The 24,506-nt window shown below is 45.0% G+C and overlaps 2 protein-coding genes across 4 annotated transcripts; one reads left to right on the forward strand and one right to left on the reverse strand.

The window, feature by feature from the left end:
• Positions 1-4,444: 4,444 nt before the first annotated feature.
• On the forward strand, positions 4,445-6,589 carry LOC127768791 (cytochrome P450 86A1-like). The gene has a single exon (XM_052294442.1). It carries the CDS (start codon positions 4,583-4,585, stop codon positions 6,218-6,220), a length of 1,638 nt encoding a protein of 545 aa, XP_052150402.1. The 5' UTR covers positions 4,445-4,582; the 3' UTR covers positions 6,221-6,589.
• A 5,994-nt stretch (positions 6,590-12,583) lies between these two features.
• Positions 12,584-20,488, reverse strand: LOC127777226 (glycerol-3-phosphate 2-O-acyltransferase 6-like). 3 transcript variants are annotated; one of them, XM_052303796.1, is made up of 6 exons: positions 20,329-20,488; positions 17,430-19,030; positions 17,254-17,330; positions 16,226-16,373; positions 15,064-16,153; positions 12,584-13,615 (listed from the first exon to the last, which is right to left on the reverse strand). In XM_052303796.1, the coding sequence occupies exons 5-6, from the start codon at positions 15,676-15,678 to the stop codon at positions 12,737-12,739; spliced, it is 1,494 nt and encodes a 497-aa protein (XP_052159756.1). In that variant the 5' UTR covers positions 15,679-16,153; positions 16,226-16,373; positions 17,254-17,330; positions 17,430-19,030; positions 20,329-20,488; the 3' UTR covers positions 12,584-12,736. The 3 variants fall into 3 exon arrangements, with proteins under 3 accessions (XP_052159756.1, XP_052159748.1, XP_052159765.1); XM_052303788.1 differs by having other exon boundaries at positions 15,064-17,330; XM_052303805.1 differs by lacking the exon at positions 20,329-20,488 and having other exon boundaries at positions 15,064-16,373; positions 17,430-20,236.
• Positions 20,489-24,506: the final 4,018 nt, after the last annotated feature.

Genomic DNA, 24,506 nt, shown 5'->3' on the forward strand with positions numbered 1-24,506 from the left:
TGAAATATGGGAAATTGAATCCAATAACACAACCAGCTACCCGAGATTTACCAGATCTGAAGCCTGGTTAATTTCCTGGATCAACGAACCAAAAGATCAACCAAACAAAATCACCAACCAAATCGACAAGGCAGATTGGCAGATCGACGATGATACAGACTAGAGGCCAGGAGGGAACGCAGCAGCGGCGTGAGCCCACAAGGGGTAGCTGGGACGGTTGATGGTGCCATGGGATACATGCGCCAGGGGAGGAGCTCGAGCTGCTTCCTAGTGGCGGTGGCGCTAGGAACTGGGGGCGCGAGATGCCGGTGTTGGGCAGCGGCGGGCGAGCGGCGCTGGCGCCCTCGGCAACGACGCTGGGATGTGCTGCTCCTGTGACCTGCGGGCTGTGGCGTAGCTAGCGGCTGTTCTAGAGCAAGGGAAGAGAGGCTGGGCTGGGCATTGGGGTTTGGTATTTTCATGGGCCTCTTTGGACTGGACATTTTGTTGGGTTGGCCTTTTTATTCCTGTGGGGTAAGTATGGGCTTGTGGGTTGGGCTATCATTGGCTCGTGAGCAACTCGCGAGCCAGTTTGAGCTAGCTCGTTATCTTTAACGAGCTAAATTGTCAGCTCGTCTCGTTAGAAAAACACAATGAGCCGAGCCAACCAAGAGCCGAGCGAGCTAACGAGCCACGAGTTTTTTTGTCCACCCTTACAACACAGAGTTAGAGGCGGAGCGAAGCTCATCCTGATCCGTTGTCATTGCCTAGGCTTTAGGAAGGATGTGGATGCTAGCATCAAGTTCCCATCACTGGCTCTGCCTCTCCCGATGCAGGTGTCCATTGCTTGGCACTAGACACTGCCTCATCGCAGTCGGCTCCTCCGGTGCCTCCTTGCCCTCGACACCAGTTTCACAGATCGATCGGTCCCTGGGGCACTGGCAAGGGGTGGTGGTGGTGGCACTGCTCGGTGCCGACGGTGGGGGATGTGGTCGTGACATGGTTGTGTGCGGTGGAGGTGGTGAGGTGCGGCCACACTCAAGCGGAGAAAATGAGAGAAGAACGAAAGAAGCAGATAGAAGATTGACAAAGGACCTATGATATGAGTTAACCAGGTCAAAATGCCTCTTAGGATGAAACAAGCTTCAAAACAAAAACTGTCCACTGTGGTAAATTGATTTGGTTTTAATAGTTGAGGGATATCTTTTTGAGAAAATTTCTTACATGCCACTCAAAATTACTCATTTCCTTTATAAGCCATTGAAAATTCTACGTTTCCTTTTATGCCCACTGAGTTTTAGTTTTCATCCCTTTGATACCACCACCGTCAAGTCAGTTGACCCTAGCTCCCGTTAAGTGAGTTAACATGTTAGATTTTTCTTCCTATATCTGTATTACCCTCACTCTTCTGTCCATGCTATCACTAATTAACGATCTGAAATGCGCCTAGCACTCTCTTCATCCTTGGACTCCCAGCGAATCAAGATGATTAGTTAAATGACTGCAAGCTAAAATCAAGAATAATTAAATGTGTGCCGATAGTTAATTCATGGTCTAGTATATATGTGCCCTTGATGCAAATTAAATGTGTGCCAATGGTTACATCAAATGACTGCAAGCTTGCAATCAAGGATAATTAAACGTGTGCCTACAGTTAATTACGGAAGCTTGTTCAGCAGAGCCTGTGGAGGTGGTTCACCGATATTAGCAACCTCTCTGGTATGCATGGAGAGGAGCAGACGATGTCACACAATAGTGGGAGTGTGGGACTACAGGAGCTAGCTCAGTTAGTCAGTGTCTCGGTGATGGAATATGCACGATGGTGAAAAGAACAGAAACGAGAGTGAGAGGAACCTGAGAAAAAACAGAGGGAACAAGGGCACTAGTGTCTTTTCATGGCCTACTTAACACCAACTTAACAGTAGTCTAACAGTAGTGGCACTAAAGGGATAAAAATTGAAACCCAACGGCATAGAAGGAAATGTAACTTTTTCGGTAGCATATATAGAAGCCGGGTAATTTCGAGTGGCATATAAGAGATTCTCTCTATCTTTTTACATGGTTTTGTAGTTCAAAGGAAACGAATCAAACTTGGCTAAAATTGGACTTGAATCCAGCCGAATCAGGTCTGTTTCCTTAGCTAAACATAATGGCCCATCCACCATGCAAAGTGGGCCGCCCAGGATTCGAAGGCCGACGACCATGGCATATCCGAAAGGAATAAGTTCATTTGAGGTCCGTTAACTTGTCAATGAATCCGATTTTCGTCCCTCAAACGGAAAACCAGACATAACGAGTCCCTCAACTCTCAAAACCGGCGCAGATTAGGTCCCTCGGCGGTTTTGAGGGTGGTTTTAGCTGACGTGGTGCCTACATAGCCAATTTGACTCAGTCTTCGTTTGACGTGGCGCTTACGTGGCAATTCTATCGGAAAAAATAATAAAACCCGTGGGACCCACATGTTAGTTTCACATTAAAAAATGGTGGGACCCACGTGAGGCCCACCTGTCATACTCCCAGCCCTCCTCTTCTTCCTCATTTCTCCATCTCTCTCCCCTCTCCTCCCTCCTCTCGCAGTCTCGCCGGCCGGCGGAGATAACGACGGCTTGGAGAGGCGCAGCCTCCTCCACTTCCGCCCCCTCGGGCCTATCACCGGCAGCCGCTGGGAAAGAAGCAGCACACGAGCGTCAGCCGGAGGGAGGAGAGGAGCGGTGCGCAGGCGCGGGCGCGGGCGCCGGCCGGAGGGAGGAGAGGAGCGGCGCGTGCGCTCGGCCGGCGGAAGGAGAGGAGACGCGGGCGGAGGCCAAGGGGAGCGGGAGAAATCCGCGACGCGCTCCGCGTCCACATGCTCTCTCACGGCGCCCCACGCCCCCACCGATTCACCACCTACCTCGTCACGCGCGTCAACCACCGCCTCCTCCACTCACCACCAACGCCTCCTCATCCTCGAGGGCGATGGCGGGGTCGAGAGGCTCCTCGACCTCCTCGACGCGGCTGACGCCGCCGTCGATGCGCGGGCGGCGCTTGAGCGCGAGGACGGCGCGGTCGGCGAGGCCGTAGAGACGGACACGGAGCGCGGCGGTGGCGGCGGAGAGGGGGCACGCGGCGGTGGTGCGGCGGAGGCGGGGCGTGAGGAAGGAGTAGAGGCGGCGGTGCGCGGCGGAGACGGGGCGCGAGGAAGGAGGAGAGGCGACGGTGCGCGGCGGCGTCGGGGAGGCGGAGCTTGATCTCGACCTCCATCACGGGGGGCAGGGAGGAGAGGGGAGGCTAGGGTTTGGGGTTGCGATTGGGATTGGTAGGGAGGCCGATGCGGTGGGACTTGGAGGGCGCGGCGCCGGGCGGTGGGTGGAGGAGGAGGTTGGAGTTGGAGGGCGGCGGGGTCGTGGTCGGAGTGGATGAGGCGGTGGGGGTGCTGGCCGCCGCCGCGGTGGCGGCGGCAACGCAGAGGTGGTCTTCGAGCTCGTCGCGGTCGAAGGTGGTCTTCGCGCGCCGCCGCTCCGGCCGCCGTCTCCCCACTTCGCCCGCTGCCCCAGTGCACATCGTGAAGAAGAGAGAGAGGATAACGGGAAGAAGACGAGGGATGGGAGGATGACATGTGGGGCCCACGTGGGTCCCACCATTTTTTTATTATTTTGTATGTGAAACAGACATGTGGGTCCCACAGGGTTTATTATTTTTTTCGGATCAAATTGCCACGTAAATGCCATGTCATATGAAGACCGAGTCGAATTTGCCACGTAGGCGCCACGTCAGCCAAAACCGCCATCTAAACCGCCGATGGACCTTATCTGCACCGGTTTTAATAGTTGAGGGACCTGTTGTATCTGGTTTTCCGGTTGAAGGATGAAAATCGGATTCGTTGACAAGTTAAGGGACCTTAGACGAACTTATTCCTATCCGAAATTTCTCTCTTTGTTGTATGTTACTAGTAGGTTGGATGAATATTGGTAAGAGAGGAGACCCATATTTCTCACCTACTACTTTCGCTGGCCGGTTATACGAAACAACATTGGTGCGCTGCCTGCGCTGTTTCTAGGGAAACACTTGACGAAAATGATTGGTAAAAGTATGGGCAACCTTCTCCCTAGTTTGCACCAACAGCAAGACGAAAGGAAAAACAGAGACTTATATCAAGATGATACACGCACTGAATTTTCTGCGCCGAAACCAGTCCGCGATAGTCCAATACCGAGGACGCTCCTCGCTTTCTGTTGCAATGTTTGCCAAAAAAAAAAAAAAGAGAAGAGAGCACTAAACACAATTTGTTTATCTACTGGAGTGAACAACAGAACAACGTCGCTAATTTCTTGTTAGGAAGAATGGCCAAGAAGGCAAGAAGTATGAACAAGAGCAATGAATTTTATTTCCCCTTGTTGAATTCAAAAACTTGAGAGACTTAAACTTGGGCCGACAAGGGAAGCAACGCCACACGGCTCGTGTGAGGTGCACATATATATACACGATGGCGCCAAACACATTTCTCAACTCACCAGGCGCACCGCACCATTTCTAAATCACATAGTGCTAAACCCGCCCCCTCTTAATTATATCTCCACTTAGCAAGGTGTGTGGTTGCGAGCTTAAAACGCACCCACGCAGGGCCATGGCGACCGATGGCGGCGTGTTGCAGCTGCACCCCTACGCCATGGCCGCGGCTGCCGTGGCATTGGCTTCGGCGTACATGGTGTGGTTCTGGGCGCTGTCGCGGCGGCTATCCGGGCCACGGATGTGGCCGCTCGTCGGCAGCCTACCCAGCGTCGTGCTGAACCGGGCGCGGGTGCACGACTGGATCGCCGACAACCTGCGCGCCACGGGTGACGCCGCGACGTACCAGACGTGCATCCTGCCTCTGCCATTCCTGGCGCGGCGGCAGGGGCTGGTGACGGTGACGTGCAACCCGCGGAACCTTGAGCACATCCTGCGCGCGCGCTTCGACAACTACCCCAAGGGCCCCATGTGGCAGGCATCGTTCCACGACCTCCTCGGCCAGGGCATCTTCAACTCCGACGGCGAGACGTGGCTGATCCAGCGAAAGACGGCGGCCCTCGAGTTCACCACCCGGACGTTACGCCAGGCCATGGCACGCTGGGCCAACCGCTCCATCAAGTACCGCCTGTGGCGTATCCTCGACGACCACTGCAACGCGGCCGCAAGCGTGGACCTCCAGGACCTCCTCCTGCGCCTCACCTTCGATAACATCTGCGGCCTCACCTTCGGCAAGGACCCAGAGACGCTGTCCCCCGGCTTGCCGGAGAACCCCTTCGCCAACGCTTTTGACGAGGCCACCGAGGCGACGATGCAGAGGTTCCTGTTCCCGAGCTTGTTGTGGCGCATCAAGAAGGCGTTCGGTGTCGGCAGCGAGCGGAGCCTCCGCGACAGCCTCGCCGTGGTGGACCGTCACATGACGGAGACCATCGCGGCACGCAAGGCGACGCCGTCGGACGACCTGCTGTCCCGGTTCATGAAGAAGCGCGACAGCAAGGGCAAAGCGTTCCCGGAGGACGTGCTCCAGTGGATCGCGCTCAACTTCGTGCTCGCCGGGCGCGACACGTCGTCCGTCGCGCTCAGCTGGTTCTTCTGGACTCTCATGCAGAGGCGGGACGTGGAGCGCAAGGTGGTCCTCGAGATCGCCTCCGTTCTCAGGGAGACGCGCGGGGACGACACGGCGAGGTGGACGGAGGAGCCTCTAAACTTCGACGAGCTGGAGCGACTGGTGTACCTCAAGGCGGCATTGACGGAGACGCTGCGGCTGTACCCGTCAGTGCCGCAGGATTCCAAGTACGTCGTGGCGGACGACGTGCTGCCCGACGGCACAGTGGTGCCGGCCGGCTCGGCGATCACCTACTCCATCTACTCAGTGGGAAGAATGGAGAGCATATGGGGGAAGGACTGCGCGGAGTTCCGGCCGGAGCGGTGGCTATCGGCCGACGGCAGCCGCTTCGAGCCTGTCAAGGACGCGTACCGCTTCGTGGCGTTCAACGGCGGGCCGCGAACGTGCCTCGGCAAGGACCTGGCCTACCTGCAGATGAAATCCATCGCGTCCGCCGTGCTGCTGCGCAACTCGGTGGAGCTCGTGCCGGGGCACAAGGTGGAGCAGAAGATGTCGCTGACGCTTTTCATGAAGAATGGACTGCGAGTGCACGTCAAGCCGAGGGACATTGCCAGCTACGTCGAGCCGTCGGAGCCGGCGCCGCCGCAGGGCTCCCTCGTGATACCGACTACCACCGCAGCCGCTGCGTAGCCCAGCGTACGCGCCCACATGAATTGCGTCTGATTCCTGCTGCCTGGTGAGGTTGTCCTGCTTGTGCCAAAATGATTGTCTTTTTCCTTTTCACAATTCTCCTGCACTAGAGATCGAATTTCCTTGCGTACAATTAGGATTGTTCGTGCCTGGGGTCATATTGGTTGTATGGATACCGACGTGTGTGATAGTGTGATCAGGGTGAGGGTGGTGTACTTTTGTTGGGATTTATCTATCTATCTATCTATTATATTATTAAAACAGCTTTGAAAGAAGACACCATGTTCGCTGTGGGGGCTAGAAATTTCCACATTAATCGGAGAAAAAGAAAAAAAAGAAAAAGGAGAGTCCAAGTAGAAGTACAATTTAAAAATAGCTGAAATTCGAAATTAAAAATAAGCAATATTGAAAGAAGTTTCTATATAAGAACCCAATACGAGATTAATCAAAATTCGAAATAAAAATAAAAAAAAATCCAAAATCAGAAAAGGAAAGGAGAGTCCAAATAGAAATACAATTTAAAAATAGCTGAAATTCGAAATTAAAAATAAGGAATATTAAAATAAGTTTCCATATAAGAACCCAATACGAGATTAATCAAAAATCAAAATAATAATAAAATAAAATCTAAAATTAGAAAAGAAAATGAGAGTCCAAGTAGGAATACAATTTAAAAATATCTGAATTCGGAATTAAAAATAAGGAATATTAAAATAAGAGTCTATATAATAACCCAATACAATATTAATTAAAATTCAGAATAAAAATAATTCCCACATTAATTAGAGAAAAAGAAAAAAAAAGAAAAAGGAGAGTCCAAGTAGAAGTATAATTTAAAAATAACTGAAATTCGAAATTAAAAATAAGAATATTGAAAGAAGAATCCAATACGAGATTAATTAAAAATTAGAATAAAAAATAAAATAATATCTAAAATTAGAAAAATTAAAAGAGAGTTCAAATAGGAATACAATTTTGAAACAACTGAAATTGAAAATAAAAAATAAAAACATTAAAATAACACAATACGATATTAACTAAAATTTTTTAAAAAAATTCTGAAATTAGAAAAAGAAAAATAAGTTATCAATTAGGAATACAATTTATAAATAACTAAAATTTGTGATAAAAATAAAGATTATTGAAAGAAAAGACCATCTAAAACACATGACGAGATAAATTAAGTAACATGCCTATAAAGAAGTAGAGTGGTGGCGGTTGATATGAGATATAAAAATTGTTAATAAAACACCAAATAGAATCCTAATGACGATTAAAAGGATAGACGTCAGGCAGGCCATGAAGCAAACGAGTAAGGCGATTGCCGGGACTTCTAGAAAGTAAAAAAAAAAACCCATTGATAATCATATTCAATTTTTAAAATCTCAATGATAATAAAAAGGAGAAGCAGCGGGCGGGGTGTATAAGAGTATAGTTGCAGAGCCGCCGACGGTTGACAGGACTTCTAGAAAATAAAAAATGAATTCCAACGACAGTTATGTTCGATTTTTAGAATCACAATGACAATAAAGAGTTGGCGGCGGACAGGCTGTAGAGGGGCATTGTAGCATCGTTTGATGGGACTTCTAAAAATTATAAAAAAAATAAAACTACAAGTCCAATTTTTAAAGGTTTTGAACTTCTAAAAAGTAAAAAAACCCAACGATAATCATGTTCGATTCTAAAATCTCAATGCCAATAAAGAAGGGAGGCAGCGGGCGAGCCGTAGAGGAGTACAATAGCAAAGCCGCTGACGGTTTGGCAGGACTTCTAGAAAGTAAAAAATGAACCCAAACAATAATTATGTTCGATTTTTAAAATCTCAATGACAACAACGAGAAGAGACTGTGGACGAGCCGTAGAGTAGTATAATGGCAATGTTTGATGGGACATCTAGAAATTATAAAAATGAAACCCAACATGACAATAAACTCTAAAAACTATAAAATCCATTTTTTAAAGGTTCCAAGAAGAATGAATGAAAATAGTGGTAGATCGAGCAAGCAAATAAAGAAGGAGATGACATAAGGGATAGCAACTGGTGTGACTTTTGAAAACTATATAATTAGAAACACGAGGATGATAAGGTTTGGTCTTTCAAAGTCTTAAGACAATGAAATAGCTAGATAGCTATTTAATAAATTTTAAATAAAATCATACTTAAAAACTATATGATTTTGTTTGGATGCTACCCGCGCAATTGCGCGGGCCACCCAGCTAGTTATATTATTAAAACAGCTTTGAAAGGAGGCACCATGTTCGCTGTGGGGACTAGAAATTCCCACATTAATCGGAGAAAAAGAAAAAAAAAGAAAAGGAGAGTCCAATAGAAAATACAATCTAAAAATAGCTGAAATTCGGAATTAAAAATAAGCAATATTAAAAAAAGTTTCCATATAAGAACCCAATACGAGATTAATCAAAATTCGAAATAAAAATAAAATAAAATCCAAAATTAGAAAAAAAAAGAGAGTCCAAGTAGAAATACAATTTAAAAATAGTTGAAATTCGGAATTTAAAATAAGCAATATTGAAAGAAGTTTCCATGTAAGAACCCAATACGAGATTAATCAAAATTCAAAATAAAAATAAAATAAAATCCAAAATTAGAAAAGGAAGGAAGAGTCCAAGTAGGAATACAATTTAAAAATAGCTGAAATTCGGAATTAAAAACAAGCAATATTGAAAGAAGTTTCCATATAAGAACCTAATACGAGATTAATCAAAATTGGAAATAAAAATAAAATAAAATCCAAAATTAGAAAAGGAAATGAGAGTCCAAGTAGGAATACAATTTAAAAGTAGCTGAAATTCGGTATTAAAAATAAGGAACATTAAAAGAAGAGTTCATATAAGAACCTAATACGAGATTAATTAAAATTTGGAATAAAAATAAATTAAGTAACAGGCCTATAAAGGAGTAGAGTGGTGGCAGTTGATACGACATATAAAAATTGTTAATAAAACATCAAATAGAATCCTACTGACGATTAAAAAGGAGGGACGTCAGGCAGGCCGTGAAGCAAACGAGTAAGGCAGTTGCCGGGACTTCTTAGACAGTAAAAAAACAAACCGCATTGATAATCGTATTCGATTTTTAAAATCTCAATGATAATAAAAAGGAGAAGCAGCGGGTGGGGTGTATAAGAGTATAGTTGCAGAGCCACCGACGGTTCACGGGACTTCTAGAAAATAAAAAATGAATTCCAACGATAGTTATGTTCGATTTTTAGAATCACAATGACAATAAAGAAGTAGGCGGCGAACATGCTGTAGAGGGGCATAGTGGCATCGTTTGATAGGACTTCTAAAAATTATAAAAAATGAAACTATAAGTTATGTTCGATTTTAAAATCTCAATGACAATAAAGAATGAATTCCAACGATAGTTATGTTCGATTTTAAAATCTCAATGACAATAAAGAAGGTAGACAGCGGGCGAGCCATAGAGAAGTACAATGGCAAAGCTACTGACGGTTTGGCAGGACTTCTAGAAAGTAAAAATGAACCCAAACGATAATTATGTTCGATTTTTAAAATCTCAATAACAATAAAGAGTAGAGACAATGGATGGCCCGTAGAGGAGTATAATGGCAACGTTTGACGGGACATCTAGAAATTATAAAAATGAAACCCAACATGACAATAAACTCTAAGAACTATAAAATCCAATTTTTAAAGGTTCCAAGAAGAATGAATAAAAGTAGTGGTAGATCGAGCAAGCAAATAAAGAAGAAGATGATATAAGGGGTAGCAACTGGTGTGACTTTTAAAAAATATATAATTAGAAACACGAGGATGATAAGGTTTGGTCTTTCAAAGTCTTAAGACAATGAGATAGCTATTAATAAATTTTAAGTAAAATCATACTAAAAAATATATGATTTTGTTTGGGTGCTAGCCACGCAATTGCGCGGGCCACCAGCTAGTTATATTGAATGGAGACTGGAGTAATGGACATTACAATGGAACTTGCGCTTTGCAACCGCATGCATCCGTAATCCGTTTGAGGCAGTCTTGCACGAGCATATTCCCTTGCACATCCCACTCAAAATTTACACAGACAGTTTCAAGAAATTAGAAGAATAATACATCACTGATACAAAAGTGCATATCATATATCAGAAATTTCAAGTCCAAACACCTTCTACACATAAAAAGAAACAGATTCAGCTGAATCTGATAATGAGGTTAACCGGCCATGTACAATAGCAGGGATGCAAAAGGAGAAGATTCAGATGGATAGTGATCATATATGCCATATTTTTAAAGTGGGTTATGAGTGGATGCAGATTATTTCCGATGTCGGAAATGATGCGGAGTCGATGCAAGCTCGGTTCGGAAATGGATTAAAATTGTCAAATATTACATGTATATGCATTCAATACAACATCAAGTTAGTAATGCAATGCACAATAATGCAATAACTGTTTCGTTGTTTCATTTGTTATACATTTTTTGCTGTACGTACAAAGTTTGTACATATAAATTTAAAATGAATTTAAAAATTAATTCGGAAAAAATGAAAGGTATTGACTATGAGGCCCTTGTGCTTGTATTACAGCTCTATTAATATTCAGCCTGCTCAAAAACAGAGGAAGACAAACCAGAAAAAAGAAAAACAGACCACCCGCAAACAAGTCCAATGACGAAAATCCACGCGTCCGAAAATTAGCGACGGGCCAAAAAGGAAGGAAAAAAGCTAATCGTGCTATTAGCATTTTCGCAATCCTTTCTAATCCCTCCCCCTAGCTTGGGGATTGTCTGAACAAGTCCTAAAGACTAGGTCAACGTGCCACATAGGTGCTACATAGGATAAAAACATCGCCCACACCGCTAAGAAAGGAAAAATGAGCCGGTTTCGATAGTGGAGGGAGTCTTTGGGTCTATTTGGCAGGGCTCCAACTCTTAAATTTGTCGAGATCTCAAGTTGCACGTACCTGTGCCCCTTTACGCTAATCACGTGTAATCACAATTAGCATAAACAGTGACTTTTCTACTAAATTAGTAGGCAATACATAGTCGACTTGAAAGTTTTAACTTTAGAGTTGAAAGTTAAGTTTTGAATTGAAAGTTTTGAATTTTGGAGTTGAAAGTTTCAAAACTTATGTTGAAAGTTTTGAACTTTTGAATTGAAATTTTCAAATTTTGGAGTTGAAAGTTTTAAATTTTGAGTTGAAAGTTTTAAATCTTACTTGAAATATTCAAAAAGTTTACATGAAAGATTTAAATTTTAAGTTCAATTTTTTAAATTTTGGAGTTGAAAGCTTTGGATTTTGAGGCAAAAGTTTCAAATTTTGAGTTGTTTAAAATTTGAATTGACAGTTTTGAAATTTTTATTTGAAAGTTTTGACATTTGAGTTAAATATTTTAAAGTTTTAAGTTGAGTGTTTCAAAAGTCGGGTTAAAAGTTTAAAATTCGAGTTGAAAATTCAAATTATGTTTTTTTTCCTCTAAATTTTGAGTTCAAAGTTATAAATTTAGCACATAACTAATCCATGGTTATAAAAAACTATCCACGTGGAGACATTAATTACTTGATGCTAATCATAATGTTGGTTATGGACTCTGAATCTGACAGCGGCCCACAAGGCTCAGCAAGAGCAAGCGTGCTTGTGCGCGAGCAATGCTTATGGCACACGAGCGCGAAATAGGAAAATCGGTTGTGGATATGTCTAAACCCTACTTCATCTTTCTAGTTTATTTTGTGAGAACACTTCAGCTACTCCACTCTCTTTTTAAGTAGCGCTGAAACTGTTTGGTTGAACTTGTATTTCAGGAGAGGTTGAGCTAGAGCTCTGCCAAACAAACTTTAGAAGAAGTTGAGATAGAGTTCTGTCAAACATGCCTTTATATTATTTTTACGGTTATATCTGATTCCGGCAATAGTTGAGAGCATCATAATGGACTTTTTCCCTGCACAAAAGGCCATATCCTGTTTGTTACTACTCTAATATTGGCTTACTTTCTTCGGCCTATCAAACTGTTCGGCCCATATGAGGGGAGAAATTAAAACGAGAAATCGCATACTGATTTGCACAAAAGAGCCTGTTGCAAATATTGTATTAGCAATTAAGTTCTATCTGGTTCGATACTTGGATACTTTCTCCATTTCACAATATAAGTCATTCTAGCATTTCCCACATTCATATATATTGATGTTAATGAAGTGTCTAAATTCATTAACATCAATATGAATATGAGAAATGCTAAAATGACTTACATTGTGAAACGGAGGGAGTAACATTTTAAAATGGAAGTACTGTTCTTCAATATAGAGATACCTCCTGACGTTAAACATGTGTATATGAGTATCTCTATCTATTAAAGCTAGAAGATACCTATTAAAGAAGTGCAAAAGAATTCTTTCCAAGGAGATCCTTCTCGGAAACAATATGTAATTTACCAACTTCTTGAAAAACAACAATAAATCGTAAACAATGGATAGAAGCCATGAGTGACACTAGTCGGCTGGGCGAATACGGAGTACTCCGATCGATAGGAGGCTGTGACTCGCTAGTTCTTTTCCTTCTCCTTGTTCTTGGAAGGGACGCGGCCGTCGGTCCCGGCGAGTATGCTGTACTTCTCCTTGCGCGTTATGGCGGTGCACTCGAAGCCGAGCTGGCCGCTGAGCGTCTTCTGGATGTAGTTGGCCACCTCGATGGGCGACTTGCCGCCGCTGCAAGTGAGCTCCTTGGGCAGCTGGTTCAGGAAGGTGATCTCGTACGTCGGCCGCGGGTTCATGAAGAAGAAGTAGGGGTCCATGAGCTTGAAGCCCCGCACGGTGGAGCCGTGGAACATGCTCTCCTTGGTGTTGATCGCCACCGGCACGATGCGGTCGGTGAGCTCGGCGAAGAGCGCGCTGAACCGCAGCAGGAACGGCTCGCGGCAGGTGGTGCCCTCGGGGCAGATCACCAGGTCGCCCTCCTCCAGCAGCCGCCGGATGTTCTCGGCGTCCTTCTCGCGCTCCCGCGACAGCGCGACGGCCTTGATCGGCGAGATGAGCTCCGAGAACTTGGAGATGCTGTACGTGACGCAGCTGACCTTGCGGCGCAGCGCCACGGCGACCTCAACCGGGTCGAGCACGGTGCGGTGGTTGCAGACGAAGAGGACGCCAGGATGTCCCTTCTTGGGGGGAGGCGGCGGGTTGCCCTTCACGATGAGGCGGATGCCCATGAGCTTGTAGGTGTAGAAGACGATCCGCTCCGGGAGTGGCAGGTTGACGTACACGCGGAGGAGCGCGAGCGCGAAGCCGAACGGCATCCACAGGAAGGTGACGAGCGCCACCAGCGGCGTCGGACGCTGCACGAGGCGGCCGTCGTGGAGGATGAGTGGGCTCAGCAGCTGGTTCTTGGGCACCGCGCTGTACTTCCTTGATGTCACGAGGTAGGCCTCCTGCACAGACACCGCAGCATGCATGTTACAAACACTTCACTGATGCAAAAATCACAGCATCACCATCACTTCTTATTTTATCGAATATATAAATGCTTGTTCATCTCGCCATGTACGCCAAACCTACATCCTACCACGATTACAATTCAGTACAGTCCACTACTGATGGTTCCACAGATGACAGATCTTCACATGCTTAATCAAAATTATGTTTTTTCGGAGTTAAACTGTTGGATTTAAGTTGACGTGTATCAGCCAATCAATAGGCGAGAGTAGACCAGAGCAGTGGTAAAGAAGTACAGCGATTACTGTACCGCAACAACTGCAAGACTGGCGCCCATAAATGGGTGATTTCCCCTCCACGAGAGAAATTCGTTATACCCCCGGGGCAGTGACAGAAAGACGGGTCCCATGGAGAAGGGAAAGAAGGGGCAAGACCATGAATGGCAGTATTTATTTCAGTGGTTCTCTGCATTACCGGCTGGAAGAAAGGAAGAAAGAAAGGGAAAGCAAGGGCAGCCGTGGATCTGGCAGGCACAGCCAGCACCAGCTCTGATGTCTCACGCGCCAGCCGGCCGATCTCCTTCAATGCGGCCGGGACAAGGCTTGAATTCTCACCAAACAGCCGTAAATAATGGAGCCAGCCAGCCGGCCGGACGGACTGACTCGACCGTGGCATACTGGCATGAGTGAATCCACGCATTCACTCCGGCGGGCCACGGGCGAGTAAAAACCATCGGCTTCCTTCCATGCTCTGGCTCTGCCCGCCTCCAGATTCCTTTTCTGATCATTTGCTCGAGCTTTCGAGTTGTTAAGCTTCAGGTGAGGATCTAGTATGTGCGACGTAGACGTTTTGTGAGTTCTGATAATGACCTTGATCCTTATTATTAGTTTACTGATTAAGGATGTTGGTGGAACAGAGCGACCGGTCAGTGCAGGAAGCTTAAACTGGGTTTCGCATAATGGGCTGAGCAACATCTACAGATCAGTGTCATAAATGGCCTGACAATGACTATACACCCCTGCTGTTCGCGTGCTCGACCACTGTGGCATACTCTACTCTGATCTGAAACCACTCTACTCTGATCTGAAACCTCTGCATGTTTGTACAGATTGCAGAATTTATAGTAGGCGGTGTTCATAGCTTCGTCATAGCAAAAATCAATTGTAACTGATGTGCTAATTCCACGTTATGAAAGTAATATGTGTGATGGAGACTATACTTAATTCCAATTTTCATGTTTCTTGTTTGGAATGCAGTAATTCCGAAATAAACAGAGCATTCTATACGGAATTTATGTACAAGATGGTCTAACCAGTTCGTAGTTGCCAGTAATTGGCAGTGCTACTACTAATTCGTCGCAGGACTTGATCACTGCAATTAACAATCAACACGACAGTACTATTACTATGAGCAAAAAATGAGTTTGAGGGGGCGTCAAATTTACCTTGCATATGGACATGAAGTCGAAATCCGTCTCCCTGTCGCCCAAGCCGACGTCGGGCACCGCGTCGCGTAGCTCCTTGACGACGGCCTGCCTCTTGTGGTCGCCCACGAGCACTCCGGGCTTCACCATGAACCCCGTGGCCTTGCCGTTCTTGCCGACCTCCAGCTCCGTCCCGACCACCTTGTCGGCGCCGAGGAACGTCTTGGCGAAGTGCTCCACCATGATCCTGGGGCTCGCCGTGATGATGTACCGCTTGCCGAAGGAGTTGAACACCCTCCAGCTCTCCGGGTGCACGTCCTCCGCGTAGAACTTGGGCAGCACCGACCGCGCCACCATCTCGATGTTCCTCACCTTGAGCCCCGCCACGGAGATGTACACCAGCGTGCTGATGGCCAGCGACTCGGAGAAGAAAATGTAGGTCACGTAGACGAACGGCACGGACAGCAGCAGCACGACGGCGCGGAGCACGCTGCCGGCCTCGAGCGCGACGAGGAGGTAGTACGGGAAGGCGCTCCGCGACCTGACCAGCGTGCCGTCGAAGTCGGCGGCCACCGTCTGCTCCGACCTCCCATCCGAGCTGCACTCCTCCACGGGCTTGAACCTCCGCGACACCATCGTCGTCGTGCCGGGCGTCTCGATGGATCTCACCAGGAGATGGCAGCTAGCGATGCGACCGCTAGGTGCTCGCTGATGGTGTGGGAGTGGAGTGGAGCAGCGGGAGAGGGAGTTAATATATCCAAGGTTGGTTGTGACATGGGAAGGGGAGGCGGAGACGGTGTATAATTGCAGGCTTAGCTCGCAGCTAACTTAAGAGGCTATTACTTCCAGAGAGCGACACTAGTGCGATCGATGCTGCTAGCTTCACGTAACGTAGTGGGTTTTCTTGACTGGTGCAGTCTAACACGCAGGAGGTAATCCCTGCGGTAAGCTACGTAAACAACAGCAAAAACATGTTTTCTCACCCAAAATGTTGAATTCATACATGGGACGGACAAGTTGCAGCATCACATTTTCACGTGATAGATACCGGCAATGTCTCTGCCTTTCTGGCGTGTCTGCAATTCCCTTTTCCCCGTGCATCGCATCCCAACTGTTCTATCCACCAAAGGAAAACGCTCAGTTTTACAAGGGTAAAGTGCAGCATGCAGCGTTGGGCGATTACCATTGGCTTTAATAACCGAGTTGGAATAGTTGGTTGGGAGTTAGCTTCTTCACAGAGCTCGCCCATTGATTAGCACGGCCACGGCGTACGTAGCCACTCGTTACCTTCGTCATGGAGCAGGTGCAAGAGTCAACCAAGTACCAGACAGCTGAAACAGCAGGCTCATCACAACCACAATAGAATCACATGCTCAATACTCCTCACGGTATGATTTCAAGATCTCCTATAGGCCGGACGCTAGAGTGGACAGGAAATGAAGATGATATTCTTTTTTCGTTTCTGCTGCATCCAGTGTGTATAAGTAGTGTAGTAGTGAATGCTGAATTTTTACTGAATGCTGGGGATGTAACCGGATGGTGATAGAAATGGATATCAGGGGTATACTACCTTATTAGTTGCATATAGTAGGTACTCCCCCGATCCTAAAATATAAGGGATTTTAGGGATTTTCATGTAGCCTAACCATCTAATTATTAGGGATCGAAACTAAATTAGTTACCAATGGCGACAACATTTTAGGAACAGAGGCAGTATAAAGTCTACACAAGTCATGATGTTTTATGATACATTTGTAAAACCAACAGAGTAAAGACGTGGTCGGTTAGACAAACACTAGTATTTGCATTGTTTACTCCAAAATTGTAATAGTAATAGTAGTACAGTAAAACGCAAACCACCATCAATTTTCCTCAAAATTAATCTTCAGTGTAAAAAAACATTATTGCATCCCGAATTTGAAACAATTGAGAGAAGCATGACAGTTAGATAACATGTTTCCTTAACCATAACAATGGAACAAGTTATAATGAATACAAGTTTTAGTTTTCCGAGCAACTTAAAATCAAGTGCAGCGCATTACAGCAACTGTATCTGTACTAGGCCATTTCTATATAGATGATGGATGAAACTGAGTTTATGACAATTATTTGGGGCACAAACAAATGAATTTAATATTAGAAAGTGGAAATTTTGTTGCAAAAATTTCTCAAAGAAATTATGATGAAGAAAGTCTTTTGCAAAAAACATACCATTTAGGATCTTGGGAATCCGTCAACGATTAGCTCAAAAGAATAGGCCTCCATAAGCTGAAATAAGTAAAACATACCTGCAGAAAATAATAGGGAATAATTGAAAAATAAAATTCAAGGAACACTACTACAATGCTCAAAAGAGTTCTTTTCTCTCATAATACCGTGATACTTACAGGTCTCGCGGCTGAACAGATCCTTTGCGGCAGAATGTGCACAAAGGCAAACTTCAACGTCTCATTCAACAACCGTCGTTGTTTCTGATGTTCTGGTGGTGTTTTGGCAACTTTCAACTGTACTGAAATCTGAAGAACCGCATGATAGAAAATATGGTATAGTTGAACCTCTGCAAAAGTTTACTCTCCACCAGAAAGGGAAACTCTTACAACTTACCTGCTTGAGTTGCATATTTGTGTTTATTCTGCAAGATAGAGTATTTTTTAACATACGGCAGAATGAAGATAGAAATTTTACAGCAGTACTTGGTTCGATGTGGCAAATTTGCAATACTGTTCCTATTATCTTCTTAGTAATATCCAACATGTCTGATACACGATGGTGCGCCTCTATGGATCCCATCTTCGAACATTATCGAAGCCATGTAGTCAGCTGAGAAGCTGGGAGATGAATCGACATCTCCATTCAAACATGATCAAGGCCATCTGTTCTGAACATTGCCCCAATTCTCAATCACCGCAGCAACAGTATTGTGAATTCTTTGAAAAGAAACTAATAGATATTTTTGTAGTTCTTCTAATGGCATCGTTTGCTTTAGTTCCACATCAGCACCCATTCAACAACCATAATAAATATTGCTGTTTGGATTTATGCTCTGAATTCTGATATGTCACTGTCAATTTCCAAGTCTACCTTTAACTCTGCTCCTTGGCAGTGAAGAAACTGGAAAAAGAGTGACGCCCCCAACTTTTTGTTGGGAAGAAAACAAAATTTCGTTATCATGCTGACAAATTAAGCAGTTCATAATGGACACTCTTTACATGTCACAGTTATGACATGATTGTTGGGCAACATATATACCAGGTCTAGGTTGCACCAGCATAACAATTAAAACAAGTCTTAGTAATCGTGCAAACTGATTACTGAAAACTTGCAGGTTCAGGGTGAATCTGCAACACAAAAGGATGCATAATTAAATGACTCAATCCTGAGCAAGGATTAAATTCTGAGTACATACAGGAGTTACGCACTCACTGTAATTTTTCCCATCATTTCTGCTTTGCTTATCCCTTTTGTATGTTCATTTGTCCTTAGGAGTAATGAGTCTATTTGGCGTTATATTGGAGGTCCTAATAATAGTACTTTTCGACCCCTCCATAGTGCCTACGCATATCTATTAGTATTACTCCACCCGACGCAGAGTCGCAGATGAAAACGAACTACTGAGCCCTTGTTAATCCATCTAACTTTGCTACTCATTTTTCCACATTAATGAGAGGATCTCTAAATCTTCAGTCACTCTCTAGCAACTTTAAAGAAAAACAACGCGACGATCTATTTTCTTTTAGTACAGAATCACTTATACATTACCCTCCAAACAGAAACTTCTCGTAGCCAAATGCTTTACCCTTTCCTTGAGTTGTTAGACAGTTTGTTAGATGTTGATATTGTGAAACAAGTATTCTTCAATGCCACGAGAATGTTGAAAGGCACATGTCTTCTAGTCTAAGAATTGTAGCATACTTACAAATATGAGCAGGCCAGTACCATAGAGGAAAGGAATAGTGGTTCTGCATCCCCCAATAGAAATCTACATGAACTGTAGTACATTACAAATTTCTAGTCAGTCAACTCCTTAGGATAACTTTAGCATTGTCTCAATGAGCTGGTTGTTTCTGTAGTATAGGAGAATGAAATTATAGAGAAACAGTGATGGAAAAACTGCATTGCAAAAGCTTATCAAAATTAATGCTTGGTGGTCCAATGAAGGAAATGTACTCATAAACATATGTTATGAAGATTTTAAGATCAGTGGTCCTAAATACAACTATACAAGCCTGAAGCCTCCACAGAACACAGAAAACAAAAGGTCATTTTAACGATTTTAGCTTAAGATTAGAAGTGATAGTTTGCTTAAGATGATGCATACAGATTAGAGGCGACAGATTGGAGGCAACCTGGATGCTCATCGATACAATGTTCATAGAAGAATCAACGTCAAGACAGATCAGTATTTCCTACTTGCCATGCTAACTTCAGGAAACATCTTGGTACAAAAAGAAAATTGAAGGAACAACAAACGTGTGTTCATGCTGAGCCAACATTTTTTTTTTCGTTTACTTACAAGTAGCGGCTTTATTATCCACAAAAGTTGCAATAATCCAAAACAAGCACACGACTGGAAAAAATCTTGTCTATCGTCACAAGGAAATGAAAGGCAAAAGCAGGGAGGAAAAGGACTTTCACTTTTTCGCAAGCAAATTCTCACATGGAAACTAAGCAAGTTGTGGGCCGGTGTAACTAACAGGGAAACGAGGCGCAGGCGCCCTGACTAAACCTTGCAGTTCATACGGGCAATTGCATAAGAGTTAGGTTGAGAAAATCAGAATGATCAACAAATTTCAACATGTATTTTTTTTTCCAAACACGGAAAAGCTTCGCAATCAAGCGGAAGGGCAACCACACATTCAAATACGCATTTCAAGGACTAGAGAGGAGTAGGGGATGCTAATACTTGGTGAAAAATGACTGCTTCACATATACTAGGCGTCCCCATCTTAATGAAATTTGGTCGCCGTTCCTTTCGGCCGACCCGGCAAAAAACATATACTAGGCGACAAGTGGAGTACTTGCAAACGAAACGGGCGACCGTACAAAACTTTGCCGCATTGGTGAGAGTATCCGGTGAAGTTACTAGTACTCCATCAAATTGCCTAGACTATTTCAGCAGGGAATCGAGAATTCGAGATCTGTAAATAACTTTCTCTCTGCTTAAAACACCAGCAAAGTCTGGCTCGGTTTCAAAAAAAATAAAAATCGAGATCTGGAAAACGCGGCTCGAACTTGCCGTGTTAGATTGTACCGAGAGAGGGAAGAGCAAGTAGGGGTTTTAGTTACCTCGCCGGACTCCGAGTGTAGATTGGTCGGCCGCCGTCGTGTTGGCGTCATCATGGCGTGTTGCCGGCCGAGGAGGAGAGAGGCGGAGGCGGACTCGCGGAGGAAGCCTCTTGGCCCTTGGGGCGGCCGGCGGCGTGCCGCCCTAGTTGGGTCCGCAGGTCGCGGGTTCGGGGTCCCTCGCTGGCTAACTTTTACTCCAGTGGGCTTTGGCGTGCGGCTCTTCCCTTCATGGCCCGTATGGCGATATGGAATTATCGGGCCTTAGTTGATGGGCCAGCAAGGCAAAACGGAAAGTACTAAGTTCATTTGAGGTCCCTTAACTTTACACCGAATCCGATTTTCGTCCTTCAACCCAAAACCAGATACAACCGGTCCCTCAACTGTCCAGTGCAAATAAGGTCCCTCGGCGGTTTGGAAGGCGGTTTTGGCTAACATGGCACCCACGTGGCTGGTTTGACTATGTCTTCGTCCCTGTAGGATCAAGGAGGCCGACTAGAGGGGGGGTGAATAGGCGGTTTTAAAACTTAATGACACTTAAACAAAACTAACCTAAGTTGCTAGGCAAGGTGAGGTGCAAGGTTAACTAAGCAACTAAGTTAAGTTTTGCAAACCTAGGTGATATGGGCTCAAATATGTCTCTATGAAAGTAAATTGCACAAATGTAAATGCAACAAATAAATGAGACAAGAGACAAGGAATTTTTCACCGAGGTTCGGAAACTCGCCGGTTTCCTAATCCCCGTTGAGGCGAGCTCAACTCCACCGCTCAACCACGAAGCCACCGCACGCCCCCTTCGTCAAGGGGTGGGCAAGGTGGGAGCCGGCCCACGGAGAGGACTACCCAAGCCTCGATCACTAGGGTAGTTCTTCTTTCACTCCGAAGGTGGTGAACTCCAAACCACTCACAAACGGCGCCAGACCTCCTCCACAATCTCCTCGGAGAGGTCACCGGGCAACACCTCCACAAGCCGTCTAGGAGGCAACAACCTCCAAGAGTAACAAGTCTAGGATGCTTGCCGAGGATGATCAAGTGCCACACTAGCAATGAAGCAATGCACTTGGATTGGCTTAACTCACTCTCTAACACCTCACTAGATAAACTAAGTGCACAAGGGTGTGAGAGCTCTTGCAAGGATTCAAGATAATGCAATGGAGTGCCAAAACCTTACCCTTGCTGCTGGGGAGTGGGTATATATACCCCCAATCATCAAAACTAGCCGTTGAAATTGAAATCCCCAACTTTATGCTCTGCCGGTCAGACCACCGTTGTGAGGCCGGTCAGACCGGACTACTTTGTAACGGCTAGAAAACTAGCCGTTACAGGGCAATCATTGAGCCCACTCAACCTGGCCGGTCTGACCGCAGTGTAGTGGCCGGTCAGACCGTCCACGGCTCGGTCAGACCGCCGTCGGCTCGGTCTAACCGGTTGCGGCTCTGGCGGCTCTGTATCGCCACCAAAAACCAGATCAGTGCAATAGACCAGTGGAGCCGGTCAGACCGGCCTTACCACGCCGGTCAGACCGGCTAACAGACCTGGTCAGACCGGCCTAAGGCCCACGGTCAGACCGCATGTCACTTTTCAGCTCAACCGACCGTTAGTAAAACGGCGATATCTCTTGACTCGGGTCTCGGAATTTGGCGTTCTTGGACTCTATGGAAAGCTTATTCAAAGGGCCATCCAAACCATGAAAAATACATCCAAGAAACACAACTTAAGTCAAGGATAAAGGGCTCACACTCCAAAGGATATCCACCGGACATACCCACAAGATGTCACTCACTCCTATTGGACATGCCCACTTATCTCTTGGTTTAGGACTTGAGAAAACTCATCACACTTGGTTAGACAAGCCCACAAAATGCACCTACATGCATATGAACTAATATGGCACAAGATCATCCACAAGCTCGCTTCATAGACCCCTCTTGATAGTACGGCGCCTATCTAGCAAATCCGGTCTACACCAAACACCAAGACCGGGAAAAGACTAAGAAAACATTCTTAGCTACATTATACCTTTGCCTTGCGCCATCCATCTTGGGGTCAAGCTTGAGCCGAGATCAACACTTGTGACCATCCGGTTGAACCATGTTTATGCCGAGGTCTTGTCCATCCTTTGTCAAGACTTTATTCTCATCACAAGTTTGACTTCATTCTTACCAACATGACGATGTCCTTGGCTTGGTGACCACTAACCCATGGTGTCATTCATTAGCCTCATCGTAGTGGGACCTATTCCTTTTCACACCTCAAAGGAGAACATTAGTCTCAACAAATCGGTTGTCATCCTTCACTTGATGACCAACCAGTTGCATATGAAAGATATGTATATGTTTGTTGAGTATTCATTAACATCACAAGTGTCATATACTCGTATGCAAGCTCAAGTGCAAAGATCCGATATAAATAATAGGTGAACAACATGGATCTAGAACATGCACAATAAATGTATAGGATTTGCTCCCCCTAAATATATGCATACAAATAAATATACAAGAGATGCAAGTGTATGCATAATTAGAGAATGACCAATGGGGGTTTATCTTATACATATAAAGAAGGCATATGTAGTAATGATGTAGACCAACATAAAACATATACCTTCATGATCTTCATGTTCTCAATGTAAATGAGACTAAATAATATAACATTCGAGTAAACATTAGTCTCACACTTATATATCAATAACATAGAAATCATATATATGAACCTATCAAAAAGTAGGAGATAAGAAGTGGTACATATCGTTTTATCTCCATGCATTTCATTCTTGTCATGATTAAGGTCCATCACAAAAGAATGCATGTCTTCCACATCTCATTATCGGGAAATAACCTAGTAGACAACTTATGCAAAAGAGAGGTTAATCCCATAAACATTGGTTTATCATCTATCACCAAAGTAACAATTACACAAATTGTTTAATCCAAGATCTTTCAATCTTTTCTCTCTTTGGTGATGGATAATAACCCGATATAAACAATATAGAGAGATGAGATGAAAAATGATTTCAAATCAAGATAGAAATCTTATAATAAACAAAATATAGAATAAGCTTCCCCTCAAGATGTGCATACATATGGATATGAAGGAACGCATATGCACATAATCAATAAAGATCAAATAGGAAGCTCACACTATATTTTGGATCCACAAGAGAGACCAAGTTAGAATATGTGAAGTTTAATACATACCTCTCATCATTTTTACTTTCATATCCAAATGAGACTAGTCAAAGAAAGGCTCATAAAAATGATTAGTCTCATATAGTTAGATTTGTCATTAATCACCAAAACCAAATTTAAGGCACTTGAACTTACAGTCCCATATGGAATTGACGTGGCGCTGACGTGACAATTCTATCCTTGAAAATAATAAAAATCGTTGGCCCCAAATGTTAGCTACATAGAAAAAATCATTTACAAATAGCTGGGGCCACGCGGGCCCCACATGTCAGCTAGAGAAATGGTGGGGCCCACGCGGCCCCCACATGTCATTCCTTCTTCCATCCCTCTTCTTCTCATCACGCTGTGTCCGGCTGCTTCTCCTAGCTAGCGCTGCGGCGCCGCCTCACGGCCATCGCTGCCGCCGTTGTCGTCGTTGCAGTCCCCGTCGCTGCCGACGGGGCGTTGTCATCGTTTTAGTCTCCGTCGCCGCCGACGGGGGATGAGGGAGAGGGATTGGACCCACGGCGACGAGAGGAGAGGGGAGAAGGGAGAATGAGGTGTCGCCGTCTGTGGGCTAGCCACTGGTTGCGCGCGGAAATCCACGGCGGTGAAAACATGCAACGTCAAACATAGCTTAACGGCAAATCCTGCGTTGTTCCCTCGGTTCAGAATAAATTCCGTCCACTTATTCTGTATCTGGACGCGTTCCCGTTCACATGCATTGCTTGAGCCTTGTGCGCGTGTTCTTGGATTCGCGTCGCTGCTTCGACTTAGGTGTGTAGACATTTTTAGGCGACATACCTCACATGTTAATAGTTCAAGTTGGTTGGATTGTCTGTTATGGTGCTACGAACTTCGTGTCTTTGGCATATTCTTTTGAGTATGGGTGAAAATGGTGACGAAAATTTCCATGGAAGCAATAGTAGAAAGTGACAAAATAAGAGAAGGAAACGAATACGATTTTATTGTTCTACCGACTGTTTCTCTCATTTTACCGTACTTACATGGAAA

The sequence above is a fragment of the Oryza glaberrima genome, chromosome 1 (assembly GCF_000147395.1).
Source record: "Oryza glaberrima chromosome 1, OglaRS2, whole genome shotgun sequence".
Taxonomy (NCBI): domain Eukaryota; kingdom Viridiplantae; phylum Streptophyta; class Magnoliopsida; order Poales; family Poaceae; genus Oryza; species Oryza glaberrima.